The following is a 19,789-nucleotide window of genomic DNA, read 5'->3' as shown; positions in this document are numbered from 1 at the left end:
TCTGGGTCAGATCCAGTCTCCAGGGCACCCTCTGAGGTCTGAGACTGTGTGTGTAAAACAGAAAGACAGATGGTCTGGCTCCTTCTCAAAGCATTTGGTCGGGACACACTCTGCTTGTCCAATACTGTTTCTGTACATTATGCCCATGGAAACCGGATGGAGAGATCATTACATTCTGGTACCTGATACTTTCTGGGGGTATTGTGCTGAAAACATGGTTCATAATGATATATTTTAGGGCCAGAAGGCTCCATTATGATCATCTCATTTGAATTCCTGCATAACAGTCTGCAGAACCTCCCCTGGTAATTCCTGCATCATGTCTGTAACTTCTGTTTGAACGAATGCACACCTCTTAGAAGCCCAGCCAGTCATGATTTCAAGAATCCACCACATCCCTGGCAAATGGTTCCAATGGTTAATTACATTCACTGGTCAAAATTTGCATCTTACTTCTAGTCTTACATCTTTTCTATCTATTGGATCCCATTATGCCTCTTTCTCCTAAATTGAAGAGCCATCTTCATACAGAACCCTCTTCCCCATGTAGGTACTTGTAGACTAAAGTAAAGAAACTCAGGGCCAGATTCATAAAGGGACTTAGTCTCCAAAATCTGGGCTTTTAATTGCATATATCCCAGTTTTAGGCACCGCTGTGATCCACAAACCCCCCAATCGGCTGCCACCTCACCCTGTAGGGACCTAACCTCACTTGGTGCCTGAATGTTCTCTGTGCCTCTTGGCATGTGCACTGCTTCCTCACACAGCCATCTGGGCACCTACCTCCCACCTAAGTCCCAGTGCAATCCTCAAATCAGCTGGAGATCGGTGTTCCTCCACCTACCTTGCCTGTAGAGCCTGCTTACCGCTACACAAGATGGCGGAGGAGGCCTCCCTTATAACCTTTAGTCCAGGTTAGGGTACTTACCCAAGATGTAGGAGACCTCTCTGCTGGATGAGAAGGGATTTGAACAGGGTTTCCCACTTTACCGGTGAATGCCCTAGCCACGGGATGATGGGATATTCTGATGTGGGGCTCTTTCCATCTTTTTCGTTGAAGCCATTCCACTTTGTATTAAATATGAATTGGGCCAGAGTGTGAGAATCACTCTATAGTCCAGTGGTGCAGGCATTCACTTGAGAGGTGGTGAACCTCTGTTCAAATCCCTTCTCCTCAGGTAGACGGAGGAACTCCCAGAGTCTCCCACGTCCCAGGTGAGTTCCCTGACCACAGAGCCAAAGGTTTTAAGGGAGGTCCTCCTCCCCTACTACCTAGGCATTTTGTGTGGAGTTAAGCAGTTTCCTAAGCCAGCCTCCCAAGACACAGGAGAGGGGTCCCCAGCTGTGGGTTGCCAGCAGAGATAGGTGCCCAGTTCTGTGAGGAGTGGGACTTACAACATACCTCTCCCATTGGCTAGCTTGGATAGCTTCCCACCTAGCATGCTGGCTTTTGTGGATCTCATTCTCAGATGTCCATCTCTCCGCATGCATTGTTTAGGGAGCCTAGATGCCTAACCCAGGCTTTGTAGAGTCCCGTGACTTTTCAGGTGGCTTAAAAGCCAGGTGATGCAACACTCAACAATGCAATGCTACATCCTTTTATGAATCGAGGCTTCTGCTTTTTGGTGCCATGGATTCCATATTCCATATGTGCACAAAAAATGCATCACTGGCCCTTATCAAGAGACAGAGAATATACAAAACTGTAGCAACGCCTTGGGAGCAGGTCCCTCAAAATCTATGTCCCCTTTGTAATGTGGTCAGCTTAAAAAAGGAAGAGCTGTTAAAGCAAGCGGGGCGGGGCGCAGATAAGAATAGTGAATGATCTCGGGCAGTCCTTTCCAAAAGAGCAACACATGAAGCTACAGCATGAAAGGAACCATTAGACCCAAAGATCTAATAACATTCATTCGCCTGACATTATAGAAAAATGAAGATCAAGAAGAATGAGAGATTGCAATAAAGTGTAGGTTTTAAACGGATCAGTGACTTTAAATTGAAAGACCATTGGGACCATATGGAGAGCAGACACAGGATGTCTGGTACATCACAGTAAACTCAAAGGAAAACTGCTAACTTTCACCCAAAATCTCTCTCTCTCTCTCTCTCTCTCTCTCTCTCTCTCACACACACACACACACACACACACACACACACACACACACACACACACACACACACACAGACTCTGACCATGACACACACACACAAGCCTCTGTCCATGAAGAATTACTTGAGTGCACTTTGTAGGGTGACCAGATGTTTAGGGACAGTCTTGATTTTGGGGTCTTTTTCTTATATAGGCTCCTATTACCCCCCACCCCCGTCCCAATTTTTCACACTTGCTCTCTGGTCAACCGAGCACTTCGGAGCAGTGCTGGTTTTGTTCTTCCGAGGACAAGAAAATGTGAGTGACTTGAAAACATGAAAAGCTGCCGCATCACTTCTAGTTCCTGAATGCAGACAATATCTGCTTACATTAGTGCAGTTCAGAGCATTGTCAGTTCAGCTTTCCCAGCATCGTGCTGAACAGGACTGTTTTATTGCTGTTTTAGCTCAGGTTTGAAAGCCTGCCCTTCACCTTCCGCGCGCATTGACATTCAAAGGAAGCAACCGGGTGGCACAATGGATGGGTTTGTTTTGTTTTCTTTTGTTGGTTTGATTTTTGTGTGGAAAGTGACTGGCTATTTTTATATCCTAGTAACAACCTTTGGCCTGTCAGTAAAACATGGGAGGCTTTATAGTAAATGTTTTGCCTGACATTTTCTCAGAGGCGGCAGGAAATAATCAGCACAATAATTAGAGAGGCTATTTTGGACAGATCTGTAAATATCGATAGATTTATATACAGTATGAACGGCTTGTTTCTTATAGAATTTAATAGGCTTCTTTCGGTAAGAATGATTTTATATTTACACACAAAGGGAATCTGCCCTGCTGTGCCACTGCAAAGTCTCCTCTCCTCCCCCACCTCCAGTAACGACACACTGGGAGGGGTCATCTGATGGCACTGACCCCAGCACCTCTGGATCTAAAAGCATGAGTGTCTGCTGCTTGAGCTAAAGGACCACCTCCATTAGCTCAGAGGGAGTATAGACTTCCAGACAAAGTCTATCTACTAGAGTGAGACAAAAAGCAAATACTCTGTTGGTGTGAGTTATGGGGGTGTGACCATTTGGGACGGGCGGGGTGTCTGTCTCTGTACAACTTATGAATTTCTGGTTGATGTTATGGAGTTGTTATGAAATGGTTGTTTCATGGATGGAATGCCACTATGTGGATGTGGAATCCACCACTGCTGACAGGGTTGTAGTATGTCTCTACCAGACCAGGGATAATAGTCAGTCATTAACATGAACAACTGCGCTCTGACCAAACAACGGTTACGCTAAGGAGCTTGCCTGAGCGAGAAGACCAAGATTCTCTGCAGAGTCCATGTGATGTGGAGAGTAGGAAATCAGCAGCAGCGGAACATAGAAACTCTAAAGACACACAGGACGCTTTGGGCAGGAGAGAGGAGAAGATGGGTAGGCTTTCACAGCAAGGGGGTCCAGTTTAATGGTAGGGGAGACCAACTAAGGTCAGAGAAAGCTAGCTGATCTAAAGCAGCTCCATGATTCTGAAGCGACACCACATGCAGAAAGGGTTAGGATCCTGGGTACCACAGAGGGCTCTGCCCAACCCCAAAGAGCTCTCCAGAGTGGTGAGGAAACGGAGGCAGGGAAAGGCGTAGAGGTGTGTTCAATATTTCATCTCAATCTGTATATTTCTCATGCTGCCAAGCAGAGGGTAAATCGTGTTTAGAACCCTGTGCCAAGTCTGTCTGCGTGTCTGTTGACTTTCACTCTCATGTGGCCCTGAAAAGGCAGACTGTAAACCCAGAACACCCACAGGGCTGGAATTCTGGGAGAGGATATGTTTATGCTACAGGGGTGGGCCCCAAACACAACGGCCTGAGAAGTGGCCAGCCAGAATGGGTGGGGTGTGACAGGGTAGAGGGCTCTGCAAGGAAGTTAATACAGCCTCAGGCCACAGTAACGATTGTATGTACCGGTCTCCTGCAGGACCTGTGTGCTCCCTCCCCATGTATGGAGTCCTGTGTGAATCCATGAAAAGGGGGTGTGGTACCACAGAAGTGGCTGCCCATGCAGGAAGGGGAAGATCCATGCACGGAAGGACCCCACTCAGAGCTAGGAGTGATCTACCTCAGGGGTTCTCAACCAGGGGCCCAGGGCCTCTTGGGCGGTTGTAAGCAGATTTCAGGGGTCCACCAAGCAGGGTCAGCATGAGACTCGCTGTGGCTCAGGGCAGAAAGCCGAAGCCCCACGGCATGGGGCTGAAGCCTGGGGCCCTGAGCCCTGTTACCCAGGGCAGAAGCCGAAGCCTGAGCAATGTAGCTTTGCAAGGGGGGGGGGGGGGGGGGGACACTGTGGCTTGGGGCCCATGAGCAATTGTCCTGCTTTGTACTCCCTAATGCTGGCCCTGGCTTTTATATGCAGAAAAACAGTTGTTATGACACAGATAGGCCGTGGAGTTTTTATAGCATGGCGGGGGGCTTCCCAAAGGAAAAAAAGAACCCCTGATCTACCTTATATTCGCCTGAACAATGCACATGGTTTGAATTTCATTGTAAGCTGGTTTCCTCTGGTAAATCTGTATTCAGGAAACTTCCCATCCCTCCCAAAAATAATATTCTGTGTCTAATTGGCCAGAAAGGGTCCATAGGAGATTGAACAGGTTGTTCTAATTGAGCAGATAAATCTGCACAGTAAAATGCTCATTACATAGCCAGTAGATTCAAATGCCCACTGCAGAGTCTGTCCCGGTCTATCCGTTAAATAAATATAGAGCTAAACTGTTTTTGGAAAGTCATATTATGTAATCAATACAGGGAAGGGCTCCTTTAGCACCATTCCCATCTACTGTATAATTATATACTTGGGATGGGAATGTTCATAGCCATATGGACAGGCTCAATGCCCACGTGTAGTAGCTAATTTTAAAAATGGCAGCATATCTGTTTCTCTCCCCCATTTTTCAGAATACCAAAGCAGTTAGATCACATTCTGGAGCAATCGGTTTCTCCAATTCTTTCCTCCTCATTGTTGTTTTAATCAAACACATTTCTTTTTCTTTCTCTTTAGTGCTCCCAGACAGAGATCTTATATGTCAACTGTAGCCCGGAGCAAATGTTTTCTACTCAAGTTATAAAAACCTCTTCCAAATGGGGCTTTCTAATGGAAATGCTGCTAATGCTTTGTCTGTATTGCCGAGAACAGGGAGAGTGTTATGGAGAGAAAGAGAGAGAGACCTAGGCTAGGTCTGCACTGGAGAGGGAGAGGCGTATCTGAAGTCGGCATATCTTAGGTTGATTTTCCTGGCCATGAGGACAGCGGCGAGTCGACCGCTGCCGCTCCCCCGTCAACTCTGCTTCCGCCTCTCGCCGCGGTGGAGTTCCGGAGTCAAGGGCAGAGCGATCGAGGATCGATTTTATCACGTCTACACTAGATGTCTACACTAGACACGATAAATCGATCCCCGATAGCTCGAACACTACCCGCCGATCTGGCGGATAGTGTAGACGTACCCCTAGAGACAGGTACATAAATTGACATAAAGAGGGATGGGAAGTTCAGAAACAGGCAGACAGATTCAGAGACAGAGAGGAGGAGAGAAAGACAGAGCTACAGAAAGAGAGAGAGAAAATGATGTGCTACCAAATGAATAGCAGCTAATAAGTCAGAAGGAAATATTATGATGTTTATGATGCTGCTATAAAACCTGAAGAAGCAATTAGGCTGAGAACATAAATTTTGCAGCTGTATTGTCCTAGCATTACACCGAACTGGTGAATGAGCTGATACAGTGCTGTACTGTTGTCATTATGTGCCAGTTGTATTATTCTTTCCAGTCCTTACAGATCAAAGTAACTGTTCTATAAACTGTGGAAGATCAATGTACAATTAACATCCCCTCCCCACTTTTCTCTCTCTTGATACCATCTGAGGTGTCAAGACTTCTTCTAGAACCTCTGAATGCTCAGTTTTCATCGTCTTGTGGGTCAGTCCTGCGAGATCCCAGTGTCGGATTTTCAGAGGTGCTGAGCACCTGCAGCTCCCATTGACGTTAGCTGGAATTATGGGTGGTTAGCATCTCCGAAAATTGTCTCCTACGGGTGCTGAGTGGGCTCACCTACCCCTGGGCCTGATCCTGTGAGGGGCTCACCTATCAACACCCATTAGCTGCAAGATCAGGCCCTGTTAGTTTTCCTTTTACAGTTTTTCCTTACAGGAGGCAGTGTGGAATGGAAGGGTGAAAGCAGCATGGAGAGAGAGGCAGGTGGGCCTGAGTTCTAATCCTAGCTTTGCCACTGGTTTGCTGTGTAGCCTTGGGCAAGACACTTTAACTCTGCCTTAGCGTCCCTATCTGTAAAATGTGGAAATTAATACTTACCTATCTACCTCCCACAGGTGTTAGGAGGTTTAGTTAGACTGGTTCTATATTAGGTGCAGCAGTTGAATGAACTGGATTTTAAATTGAGTTAGTTAAACCAGTGCAGACCCCTAATGTAAACGTACTTAAGTCAGTTTCACCCTCACTTAATTAGGTAATACATGGACGCAGGCTAATCCTCTCTCAAACTGGGTTAAATATGTCTACATTAAGGGTTTACACAAGTTTGACTAGACTGATTTGAAATCAATTTGGTTTAACGTGTGCAACTTTTCTAATGGAGTCACAAGCCCTCAACTAATGATTATGTTATATGCGTTATATAAGGGCTAAGTACCATTATGTGTCCCAAAACTATAAAGACTCCAGCACTGTAGTAAAAAGACTCTGGTATAGATATTCAGTGGTTATTCAGTGTGTTAAAATAAAGGATAAGATTTTGCATGTTGCAAAGCCATCCTCTCAGCTGTTTTTTGTAGCATTTGAAAGAGTTAAGCCTAAAACCGGAATGTCTTGGGAATGTTGGCAGAGAGGAGCGAGAGCTGCTTTTTTTTTTTTTCCCCTGGATGGAATCCCAGCACTTTGAAAACTAAGTGATGACTTTGGATCTAAGTATGTTTCTCGGTTCCACTGCAGAGAGCTGGGAAGTGAGATGCAAAGTAACCAAGAAGCCCTTTGCGAGGGATGTCTGATTCCCTGCCTACCCCGGGACGGATATTTTTACCTTGTCTCTAGTGATTCCTGGAGGCAGCGGAATTTGATTTGAGACGATACATATGGATCTTTGAAAGAAATAATTTCCTTAAGGAGGGGACAGAAACATCCCAACCGGCTTATTTTGGCTACAGCTGTTTCTCCTTTGATGGAAATCGCTGTGACACTTGAACCTTGCATTTCATAAGGAGTCTAGGAATTAGCTAACTGCCTTTGATAGGGGGTGCTGTGTCTTTCATGAGACTAGCTGGCATGGCTGCCGTACTCTTTGGCTTTGAGGATCTCCTCTACAGTTGGGACAGCCTGGTGTGGAACTTGACTTCACGGGCTCTGAGGACTTGCCGGTTTGGAAATCTGCGGGTCCTGCAGCTGATGCTGAAGCCATGGTGCATTTCCAGAGCGGTTTACCAGGTAGGGAGCAATGGTTTTAAAACCCTGGGCCAAATCCTGAGGCCTTGACTCAGTCCCTGCTTGGGAAAATTCCTACTCGAGTCCGGCGAGACCCAGTCCTGCAAAATGCTGAACACCGTGAGCTCCCCATTAAAGTCAATGGGAAGTGAGGCTCCTCAGCACAAATAGGAAGAGATGTGGGGACAGACAAAAACAGTTTGAGATCCAGGGGCGTTCTGCCTGAGTCAAAACTGAGGGCCAGGTTCTGCAAGCCCTAAGATACCCTATTGTATATGTAAGGGAGGCAAATTCTGGCCTGGAGTAGGGATCACACTCTATTGCATAAATTCTCCTCGTGAAACTTTCTCTATTCACCAGGGCCTGGACTCTGCCACCATTACTCGTGCTGATTAGCACCTTACTCCTTGAGTATTCCCACTGGCTCCACAAGGAGTAGGGTGCCACTCAGCATGAATAAGGCTGCTGAATCTAGCCCTGAAGAGCTATAATTTGCATGCAGAAAATGATTAAAAGTGGGCTTTAAAATGTAACAAAATTAAACGGTGAAAGTCCTATATACTAATCCAGCCTCGCAAAACTCTGAAATAATATTGATTGGTGTGTAAAATACCGTTTGAGTTTTTTCTCATCGTTATGGTAAGGGTGGGCAAATAGATTTTGTGCCTGAGCTAGTGAATGTTCCTGACAATGTTGCAAGGTTGTCCTCGTTAACAAAGGGAAATGCTAACCAGCCGAGTCAGGACATTTAGGATGGTCACAGATTGGACTGAATAACTGAGATAACATCAGACCTTGGATTGATGGATCCACACCTGTGTTTGGAAAAGGCATTTTTTGCTAAACTAGTTTGCGTAGTATGTGCCTTCTCTGCTCGTTGGAAGTCACCATGTTCAGCATAGTTGCGTGTAATGGACCTGATTTAAAGCCCATTGAAATCACTGGAATTCTTTCCATGGATTTCAGCAACCTTTGGTTCATTCCCACTATTAACAATCTTGAATGCTTTGGTCCCCCTAACTTTATCAACAGATTCGCAGAATTGTTTGGAATTCAGCTGTTTTTTTAAAATATCAGTTTGCCCTGGAAGGTATCAATGAACAGTCATAACTAAATGAATCCCCAGTCCCTCTCCCCCCCAGTAGTTGCTGATTGTATTTGTGTCAGAGACCGCTTCTGAAAGCGGCATGGACGTTATTGCAATGAACTGATGCATGCTCCATGTGAATTAAGCCAAACGCTCTGGCTGCGTTCTAGGCTCCCTTATACCAGGGTAAATCCCCAGTTCTAGAATGGAGTCTGACACATGCTCTGTGTATGGGGTAGAATGTGGCTGCAGTACCCCAGAAGCAACACAGGGAAGGAATTGTGCAAGTTCCCTTCTTGTTTACCCCTGGCCCTGGAGGTGCGGAGTCACTAGTAATTAGCTGCTGGCCTATACCAGCTGTTCCCCCACATGCTGACTCAACTATGCTGACTCCTTTATGTCCCTGCATGGATCCTTAATCCAAGCCACCAATCTAATCCTGGTGTAACTCCTTTGAAGTCAATGATTTTACTGCAGGATTTGCTCTGCAGTCAGAGGTGATCCGGGCTCACCATGTTCAACTAAATTGCTTCTTCTACAGTGTGCACAAGCAGGAACTCTACTGTACAGTGACTGCAGGGACCCCATTCATTCATCAGAACAGCCAGAGAAATCACATGGCCAAACGTTGGTGCCTGCATTCTAAAAACTGACATCGACTAGGAATGACTGCCCGGGGCTGGATAGGTTTAGAACCGACCCTTTGCCCTTCTTCAGACTGAACCTGTGAACCTTTCCAGAGCTTTGATACAATCCACACCTCCTTATTTTGTTGCTGTTGACCACACCTTACTTTCAAGCTCTTTTGCACCGCCTGGTTGGAGAAAGGAACGGAAGCAGAAGTGCCAAAATGCTGACAGAGAGACTGCGGCGGGGGAGGCCAATTTGGTGAGGCGCTGAGCATCCTCATCTCCACTGACTTCAAGGGGGAGCTTGAGGGAGCTCAGCATTTCACAGAATTGGGCCCTCAGGATTTCTGGAACTGAAAGTACCAGAAATCTCGTGAAGTAGTCTGTTCTCGTCGGATTTCTAGCCTAGTTTCACAATCAAGGGTTCAAGTCAGGTACAGACAAACGTGTGATTTTAGGAGACAGGCCTCACGGCCAATCCCAATCCTGGCAATGACACATTCTGTAGCCTTGGGAAAGTCGCTTCACTTTGGGAAAGTCACTGCACATTAGTGCCTCAATTTCCCCATCTGTAAAATGGCCACAAAACCACTTGATCTTCCCTAAACCTGAGTGTGTGTAGATTCCAAGAACTTTGCAGAAAGGGTGGGGGGCAAATCTGGTGTGTTTCAGTTGGGGAGAATATTGGAATCTGGTGGAAAGAGGTGCTGAAAAGCACCCATCCATCCTTGGCCAGAGTTAAGGTTGTGGGGTGTTCTCTGTGGTTGTGCTAGTGGTAGATGAGTTCCCAGGGTAGAGGAGTAGAGGGTATGTAATACTGATTGTCTTGCTTCTTAGGTTTTCTGTTAAGCTATATTACAACAGGCTGACCTTTACTGACACATAACACGGTGCTTTTATGTATTCTATGAATAATTTTCCCCGGTATCCGACCATCTCTAAACATTGACATGATATTTTAATAACATTGTGACTAGCCAGAGAGCCTGCCTGCATAATCATTTCCTACTTTGAGCCTGAGACTTTTTTTAGCTGCTTGTTATTGAGCTGATCTAAATAATGCCTCAATTACCCTAGTTTTGTCTGCCTGGAGAATATGAATTCCCTGCTGCTAGTTCATCTTGAAAGCGTTGTGCACACCAGCCACGGGATCTCTGCCTCTTCCCAGGACTAAACTGTGCTTAAAAAAGGAGGATTATACAGCTCTGTGCAAATTAGGGACAACATTCTGCCCAGCACTCAACTCTCCTTTCCTTTTGTTACAAAGCAGAGCTAATAACCCAGAGGCACAACTGCACTTGCTGTGGGGGACTTACCAGTTCACCTATCATGAGATTGGCTGGAGGGTGCCAGAGTTTGAAGCATTTCCTGCTTGAGTCATGTCATGTTTTGGAGAGTGGGTGGGAACGGAAGAGGAGAAGGAAAATATGTGCGTGATTTCTGGGGGCTAGATTTCAATGTCTGGGGCAGTCGCAGATTGAGAGCATCAGGCTAAGCTTAGGTAGGTGTTGCGGGTTGTGAGGGTCCCAGAGCAAGCCTGGAGGTCTACACAACAATGAAGCTGCCCCACAGCCCGAGCCCCACAAACTTGAGTTAGCTGAACCCGGCCAGCCGCAAGTGTTATTTTGTAGTGTAGACATACCCTAAATTCCCAGATATGGCTCTGTCAGTGCACCGTGATCCCACACACTCCTGATCTGCAGCCCAATACATTCAAGTAGCAGCTGTCTCCTGGGTACAGCATGCCAATGGTGCAGAATTACTGTATGTGGATGGCTTTGAGATGTACTGGTGGGAAACCACCTAAACTATCTCACTGGTGAGCTGTGCTCTCCGGAGGGCGACGGGCTAATGCCTGCACTCATTGCACCCATCTAGCTCTTTATACTGATGGTGGCTACAACAGATGTGGCATCTACAGATCATTTATAAAAACCATAAAGGACTATCAGGGTGAAATAAGGTTAGAGTGGGCTTGGTGCCTCTGGAATGTTACCACCCAGCTCCATGAAAGGAATCCGTCTTGTTCCTCCCAGCCACTGCCTGGGCCCAAATGGTTCTTTTCCCTATGTCCTGACCCAGCAGCAAGGAGCGGCCATCTGTGCGACATCCTGCTTGCTGCTCCGTGGTTCACTGCTACACTAGGGCCCCTTCAAACTGCAGGCCCCAGTCCTAAGGTCTATCAGTCTTCATGCTGCAGGGCATAAGGTGAATACTAGCTGAGGTCAGGAAGAAATGTATTATTTGAATTATAGTAGCGTGAAGAGTGATTGCACTGTCCAAGCACAGAAAAAGACAGTCCCTGTCCCACAGAGCTTACTATCTATGTCTAAGACAAGAGACAGTGGACCAGGAAGCACAAGGAAACCATGAGGTGATTATGGTCAACACAATAAGCTGTGGTCAGAGCACAACCCGCTGCTACCCACTGTCCAGGTTTTTAAAGATATTATGAGAAGAGGAGAGTTTTAATGAGGGCTTTGAAAGACATCACCCCTCCATTATCTAATATGGCACAGTGAGTGCATTAGGGAGATTCCCAAACCCAAGTCATTCTTTTTAGGTGACAGATCTGAGGAACTGTCCCAGACTGAGGTATCATTAGAGGAGGTTTTGGAACAAATTGATAAATTAAACAGTAATAAGTCACCAGGAGCAGATGGGATTCACCCAAGAGTTCTGAAGGAACTCAAATGTGAAATTGCAGAACTACTAACTGTAGTCTGTAACCTATCATTTAAATCAGCTTCTGTACCAGATGACTGGAGGATAGCTAATGTGATGCCAATTTTTAAAAAGGGCTCCAGAGGTGATCCCGGCAATTACAGGCCTGTAAGCCTGACTTCAGTACCGGGCAAACTGGTTGAAACTATACTAAAGAACAATATTGTCAGACATATAGATGAACATAATTTGTTGAGGAAGAGTCAACATGGTTTTAGTAAAGGGAAATCATGCCTCACCAATCTATTAGAATTTTTTGAGGGGGTCAACAAGCATGTGGACCAAGGGGATCCAGTGGATATAGTGTACTTAGATTTTCAGAAAGCTTTTGACAAGTTCCCTCACCAAAGGCTCTCTGCCACGGGATAAGAGGGAAGGTGCTTTCGTGGATTGGTAACTGGTAAAAAGATAGGAAACAAAGGGTAGGTATAAATGGTCAGTTTTCAGAGTGGAGAGAAGTAAATAGTAGTGTCCCCCAGGGGTCTGTTCTGGGACCAGTCCTATTCAACATATTCATAAATGATCTGGAAAAAGGGGTAAACAGCGAGGTGACAAAATTTGCAGATAATACAAAATTACTAAAGATAGTTAAGACCCAGGCAGACTGCGAAGCACTACAAAAGGATCTCTCAAAACTGGGTGACTGGGCAACAAAATGGCAGATGAAATTTCATGTTGATAAATGCAAAATAATGCACATTGGATAGCACAATCCCAACAATACATATAAAATGATGGGGTCTAAATTAGGTGTTACCACTCAATAAAGAGATCTTGGAGTCGTGGATAGTTCTCTGAAAACATCCACTCAATGTGCAGCGACAGTCAAAAAAGCAAACAGAATTCTGGGAATAATTAAGAAAGGGATAGATAATAGGATAGAAAATATCATTTTGCCTCTATATAAATCCATGCTATGCCCACATCTTGAATACCGTGTGCAGATGTGGTTGCCCCATCTCAAAGATATATTGGAATTGGAAAAGGTTCAGAAAAGGTCAACAAAAATGATTAGGGGTATGGAACAGCTTCCATATGAGGAGAGATTAATAAGACTGGGACCTTTCAGCTTGGAAAAGAAACGGCTAAAGGGAGATATGATTGAGGTCTATAAAATCATGACCGGTATAGAGAAAGTAGATAAGAAAGTGTTGTTTACTACTTCTCATAACACAAGAACTAGGGGTCACCAAATGAAATTAAAAGGCAGCAAGTTTAAAACAAATAAAAGGAAGTATTTCTTCACACAATGCACAGTCACCTGTGGAACTTCTTAACAGAGGAGGTTGTGAAAGCCAAGACCGTAACAGGGTTCAAAAAAGAACTAGATAAATTCATGGAGGATAGGTCCATCAATGGTTATTAACCAGGATGGGCAGGAATAGTGTCCCTAGCCTCTGTTTGCCAGACGCTGGGAATGAGCGACACGGGATGGATCACTTGATCATTACCTGTTCTGTTCATTCCCTCTGGGGCACCTGGCACTGGCCACTGTTGGAAGACAGGATACTGGGCTAGATGGTCCCTTGGTCTGACCCAGTAGGGCTGTTCTTATGTTCTTAGGCTGGAGTTTTTATGTCTTCTTCCAAAGTATCCAGCATTTGCTGCTGCTAGAGTCAGGATACTGGATTTGAAGGACCATTGTTCTTCCCTGGCGTGGCACTCTTTGTGTTCATACGGGGTGCTCAGGAGTGAGGGGAGAGTCCTACATGGGGATATGTACGAATATTTCCAAATTGTTATGCCGGAGTGGGGATAGGCTTAGAAATGCCCCATCTCTGCAGCACATCCGGGGGAATTTGGAAAAGAGCAGAGTTCTTTTCTCCTTATTGCCTTAGGAAAACTGGCAGTGCACTATGGGGTTTCATGCTGCCCCTGCCTCAGCAGAAGCAATGCAGCTCCACTGTGCAAGGTAAGGGGAGTGTAGGGTCTCCAAGAGCTGTGTGTATGATGCAGACTCTTTGGCTCTGGGCAGCTCTTGCATGGCTGCATGCAGGGGCAGGCTGTGCACGAAGCCTAAGGATCCATTGCTCTACGGAGCCTCCTATCCAGTGTCAGAGCTACAACTCATCTGACGGGAAGGAAAACATTAGGGCGGGGATTTTCTGTTTGTTCAGAGGATGTAGTTCTATGGGGACTGAATGGCTCAGGGGATTGGCAATAGAGTAGATCTTTCACCTCTCGATCACAGTTTGTATCTAACAGTGAGTGAACTGTGTTACCATCTGATTCCTAAGGCCAAGGATGAATAAAAGTGTGTGTGTGTGTGTGTGTGTGTGTGTGTGGCAATGCAACAATCCAACTGGTATTTCTCTGTCTAACTCTATGCACTGTGCATGCAATAGCCAAATGTTTGGGCAGTCCTGCCTGCAAACACCGATGTGCATTTGCTCTGGTTTTGTTCTAGACTGATGGGTCAGGGCAAGTTTTTTGTTTGTTTGTTTGTTTGTTTTTTCTTAGAGGTTACTGTGCCGTTTCCACCACACAAACCCTGAAAACAATTTGTGGGTCTTGGCCAAATAATCTTCAGGTTTGTTTGTTTTTTCCTTCTTAAGCCACATCTAAATATTGTCTGCACAGCCACGAAGTTCAACCCCTCGTACTATTTTCTGTTAAGCCCACGTATGCTGAATTGCAGCTGACACTATTCTGAAGGGCATCGTTCCAAGATTGACACAGGAACGCTAGCGAAGGCCAGCTTTGTGGGTTTGCCCAAAGCAAAGACACTGCAGGCCTCAATATAATTAATGCATCCTCCTTTATTTTCAACAATTGGTGTGAGATCTGAGAAAGCAAATGAAATCCCATCAGCCTTGTGTTTATAATAGCAGCAATGAATTAGCCGAGCCCAGCTGGAATAGCAGCGTTTCTAGAGAGTTACGCTGGGCACTATGGACTGAGCTAGGAATTGCATCCTTTCCGTTAAATATTGCAGTCTCTAGCTTTAAAACTGGAACTAAACTAGCAAGCAAATGTGGCTGGAGTGGTTCAAGCTGTTTGTTACGTGTAATATTTGTTACAAATGTAGGCTGAAATTATTGGAAGTGCCCTCTGATTTTGTGTGTCAAAACTGGACCAGTCAGCGGCGGTGCTGAGAACCTGCAGCCCCAATTGACTTCGAGTGGTCCAAGGGGTGCTCATTGGGAAGATAGGCACCTCCAAATGAAAGGCACCCAAATTCAGAGGGCATCCTTGAATGCGTAGACCTCAGTCCCTTTTTTCCCCACAGGGAATCATTTTGGGAGCCAATTGCTGGAACGTACTTGTCTGAATCATTTGGACAATAGTTTGCAGGGGACTGGGCTACTAGATGACCTCTCGAGGTCCCTTCCAATCCTACGATTCTATGAAATAACTTTTTTGTCGATGCGTTGTTTGCAAACCTGTTCGCTTCTACTGTTTTCTGTGTTGTGTTCATATCCTGTAACTGGTCACCTAAATTACATGGGAAGCTCCCAGACTGGATGGCAGAAACACATTTAAAAAGGAAAATGGCAAATAATATACTTCCAGAACTTTGAGACAAACATTTGCTTGTGCTAGAATTCATGGAACTGTCGGGATCTGGGGCATTTTCACCAGTGCCCAAAAGCTGTCTGAATACCATGAATAGCTAATGTGACCCCCATGAACCATACTGAAATAAACACAGTGCCTTTATTTCTGGAAATAGTCACAAATCAAGGATTTGGGGGAGGGGAGGTTGACCAGCAATTAAACGGGATTTTGGTAAATACAGTTCTAAACCACTCCAGCATATACATTGACCTCTCAAAGTTCCTTTACTATTTATTCAATCTCAGAGTCCATAGGCAAATTTTTTAGTTTCCTCGCCATGTCTGTGCAGTGTCAGAACGTTCAGCAGGCAGGGGGATAATGTTAGTAACAGTCTGTTTAAAATCCAACCGACTGTTCTTAGCATGTCTGAAGCTCGAGATTGGACAGAGAACAGTTTTGGGTGGAGTTTTGCTATCAAACCCTGCAGATATTTAATTTCTCACAGACAGTATATAGCAGTAATATTAGCATTTACACAGCGCTTTTTGTCCCTAGATTGCAAAGCACTTTACAAAGGCGATTACCATCGTCTTTATTTTAATGCTGGGGAAACTGAGTCACAAAAAGGTGACATGACTTGCCCAAAGTCACAGAGTGAGTCAGTGGCGGAGCCAGGAATAAAAACAAGGTCTCGGTATTTTGTCTAATGCCCTATATATTAGATCTCACTGTTCTTTAATCCAGCTCTGTCTACATATGGACACATGGGGAAGGACCCAGGCTATAGGCTGTGAGACTCCAAGGGTCAGATGTTAACCTTGTGTGAGTGAACTTCAATGCCCTTTGAAACGGAAGGAGTTGCACAGGGCTGAATTTGGCCCTTTGACTCTGTCCGGTTGGCAGGCCAGGAAAGAGGAAAGGGAGGATGAAGGAAATCCAGAGGAGGGGAAGGAGAGGAAGACAGGTTGTAAAAACAAAAATAGAGAAAAAGGGGTAAGATGGGGGGGGGAAGGAGTTCAGGGGGAGGGATGAGCAGGGAGGAAGAGTCCTCTTGGGATGCTGTGGGAGGAGGATAAAGGCAATGTGAGCTAGGAGGAAGAATTTCTGCAGGCAGACTCCAGTGATTTCTGTAGGGTTCTGTGGTTTTGGTGACTCCAGACCCTAGATCCTGCTCCCATTGAAGTCAAAGGCAAAACTCCCATTGACACGTGTGGGGCAGGATCGAGCCCTAAGTTTCAGCACACCCCTGTACGTGAAAATGCTTGACATACAGTGACTCCTCGATAGCCTGCCCTGATCCAGCCCATAGACTTCTAGATCCATTTGAAAGGCTTCAGTAATAAACCCGGACTTTTCCTTTATTCCACAGAGCTCTCAGTTGATTAAACCAAGAGCTCTACTCATCACCTAACAGTGTTTACTAGCAGAGAAAGTTTCACTCTGGAGACAGGGATCCCTTTCTGCATGCAGGCTGAAATCTGTCTTGCTGTATGTAGTCTTAGAACAGACTACAGCTGGGTTGAGAGAAAGTGCAGTCCTGTGCTTTGACCACAAGACTGATTCATGGCTTCTCTCTTTCAAAGCTTCCGTGAGCCAGGACTCCTGAGCAAGTCACTTGGCTTTTCTGTACCTCCATTGACCATTTGTGAAAAGGGCGTAAAACTTACGTACCTTATAGGATTGTCCTAACAAGCACGCTGCCTCTGCGGCACTACCGACACCATCTGAATGTGTTCCGCTTTGACAAGAGAAAATAAAATCTGCAGCTCCCCTAAATGAACGTGCTCAAATGAGTAACCAAATAATATTATCTCTATAACCCTCGTCCTCCTTTACCCCTTTGTGCATGTTTTATCCTCATTTGTCTGTCAATTGTAAGCCCCTTAGGGCAGGAATCCCCCTTCAGTGTGTTTTCTGCCCGGGGCTTAGCACGTCACGGGCGCTGTTGTACAAAGTAGTTGATTTTAGTTTAAATAGGTTAATTCTTACAATGAGTGTCATGGCGCTGGCAAAGAGCTTGGAGGCCCTTTCTTGCCACTCCACCTCTCTGTGACCCAGTTACCCCACCTGCAAAGGGAAGGGATGGTGCCTAAGTAGCAGAGTGCTGTGAGAGTCAAGGATTTCTGGGCTTTGGGTGGCATTCATCCAGATGTAGAAGCAGGGGTGCTGGAACAATTTGTATAGTGGGGGGAGCTGCTGTGAGCCATTGAACCAAACTGAACCCTGTATATAATAGAAACCACTTCAAGCCAGGGGGTGGGGCAGCACCCCCAGCACCCCTACTTCCAGCACCTATGTGTAGAAGGCTCACACAGAGCTCTGCGAGCCACTTAAGCCCCGGTGTGAAGGAAAGAGCAAAGCAGCCAGACTCCGTTCACTGAACAATGAGGGGTGACCACTGGGGACGGCCCGTAGGAGATGATGCTGGGCCCACAAGCCCATCGATCGCATCAGCCCTAATACCCTCCACACGTGGCAGTGGGACTGCAGCCATCACTGCAGCTTTTGACTTGGAAACTAGCTATGGTGAGGCTGTGTCTCCACCCAACTCCCTGTCCTCAGCCTGAGGGAGACGGGGACTTGGCATTCCTGCACGTGACGTCCAGGCATTCAGGCACTATATGTGGGTAACATGGATTTCACACACCCCCAGGAGGCATATGGGAAAGATCCATCCTCATCTTAGTCATTTCTCATTCCAGTCTCTCTGAAAACGTTTTATTATGTGTAACCACAACGAGGCGTTCTGCCTTTCATGGGCCTGCCATACGGCTCTACAAAGCCAGATGAGCCAGCACGGATGCGGCAGGGAGGAAGGAGAGGGCTGAAATGTTAAACCTATCATTTCAAACTGGTAAAACTCCGGGCTCTTGATTTAAAGCTTCGTAGCAGACTAGATTAATGTGGAATTCAAGCAAGCCAGCTCTTTGCTTTCCTTTCTCGTCTGGCGTATTAGCATTTCACATTAATCTAGTCAGCTCTGGAGCTAGGCGGTCTGAGGAAACAAGGGATTAGGGGTGTGGGAGTGTGAGGTGGGCAAGAAAATAGAGCCAGATAAGTTTATCATTTAACTAGCTAAAGAGAGATCAGGGGCCTAATTTAGATCTCTCAGAGCAGTGTAAATCAGGAGTGACTCCTCTGAAGTCAACAAGCCTAATGCTGCTCTCGTGCTGGGTTTTGTGCCAGTTTAACTCCATTGATACTCCTGATTTGCAATGGTGTGAGAGGGGAATCTGTCCACTAGTGAGTTTCACTTATGCAACATTAACTTACTGTGTTTATTACAGTAATGCGCAGGGGACAACTGAGAACGGGGTCACATTGTGCCAGGCACCACACAAACACAGAATGAGGGACAGTCCTGGCCCCAGAAAACTTACAGTCTAAACAGACACACCAGATCCGGGGTGGGGGAGGAGAAGGAGGGAACGAACAACGTGATGGCAGCCAGCATCATGACATTGCTACAATACATCTCTACCCTGATATAACGTGACCCGATATAACATGAATTCGGATATAAAGCGGTAAAGCAGTGCTCCAGGGAGGGGGTGGGGCGGGGAAGGGCTACGCACTCTGGCGGATCAAAGCACGTTCAATATAACGCGGTTTCACCTATAACGCAGTAAGATTTTTTGGCTCCCAAGGACAGCATTATATCAGGGTAGAGGTGTATTTGTTCTTTTTGTTTTGTGATTTAAATGTAACTGATTCCAGTGTAAGAGACAGGCCCCTAGAGCTTGTGCAATGGCTCTATGAACAAACCTATCTTCAGCCAGGGCCCAGTCCTGTCAGGTGCTGACATCAGTGGGAATTGAAGGTGCCCAGGATCAGGCCCTGGAGGAGCTGTCTCCTGCGGCATTGTAAATGGGTCAGGCACTTCAGAGGGAGGCAGCTCATATAATTCCCAGCTTTGAGGTGCTCACGGTGCCTTCTCCCCAGCGCTTTCGCCCCGCAAGTCAGCAGACTCTCTACCCACCCCTGAGACTCCTCAGACCTTTATTGCTACATATTTAAGAATTTATGAGACTTGAACTGCTTTCCTTAAAACACTAGAATCCCAGAAAGGGATAATTATCCCCACATGTTTCATAAAGCACTCAAGACATTTCTGGTTTTTAAGCTTCACTCCCCCTTCTCATTAGAGGTGGGAAGAGGAGGGGAGAAAAAGCAAACATGTTACAAATTCATCCGTGCCAGAAAACTAATCTGAGTGGGCAATAAAACCGTCTGGGGAAGAGCGGTAACTGCGCCAGGCTGCCTGTTCGCAGCTTGG

General features: G+C 46.0%; 1 protein-coding gene across 2 annotated transcripts in view; it reads left to right on the top strand.

Annotated features, from left to right (window-relative positions):
• Positions 1-19,789, top strand: part of FRMD4A (FERM domain containing 4A) — a 300,489-nt gene that overhangs the window by 22,953 nt on the left and 257,747 nt on the right. Inside the window, exon 1 of one of the 2 annotated variants that reach the window (XM_054016776.1) lies at positions 7,378-7,578. The exons of the other annotated variant lie outside the window; for it this stretch is intronic. Within the exon in view, the coding sequence (XP_053872751.1) occupies positions 7,405-7,578 (174 nt within the window). The 5' untranslated portion in view covers positions 7,378-7,404. Of the gene's footprint in view, positions 1-7,377; positions 7,579-19,789 lie in introns of those variants that run through there. 2 annotated transcript variants of the gene reach the window in all.

This window comes from Malaclemys terrapin, chromosome 1, assembly GCF_027887155.1.
Source record: "Malaclemys terrapin pileata isolate rMalTer1 chromosome 1, rMalTer1.hap1, whole genome shotgun sequence".
Taxonomy (NCBI): Eukaryota; Metazoa; Chordata; order Testudines; family Emydidae; genus Malaclemys; species Malaclemys terrapin.
Note: the sequence above shows the minus strand (reverse complement) of the source record. Positions and strands in the feature narration are given on the sequence as shown.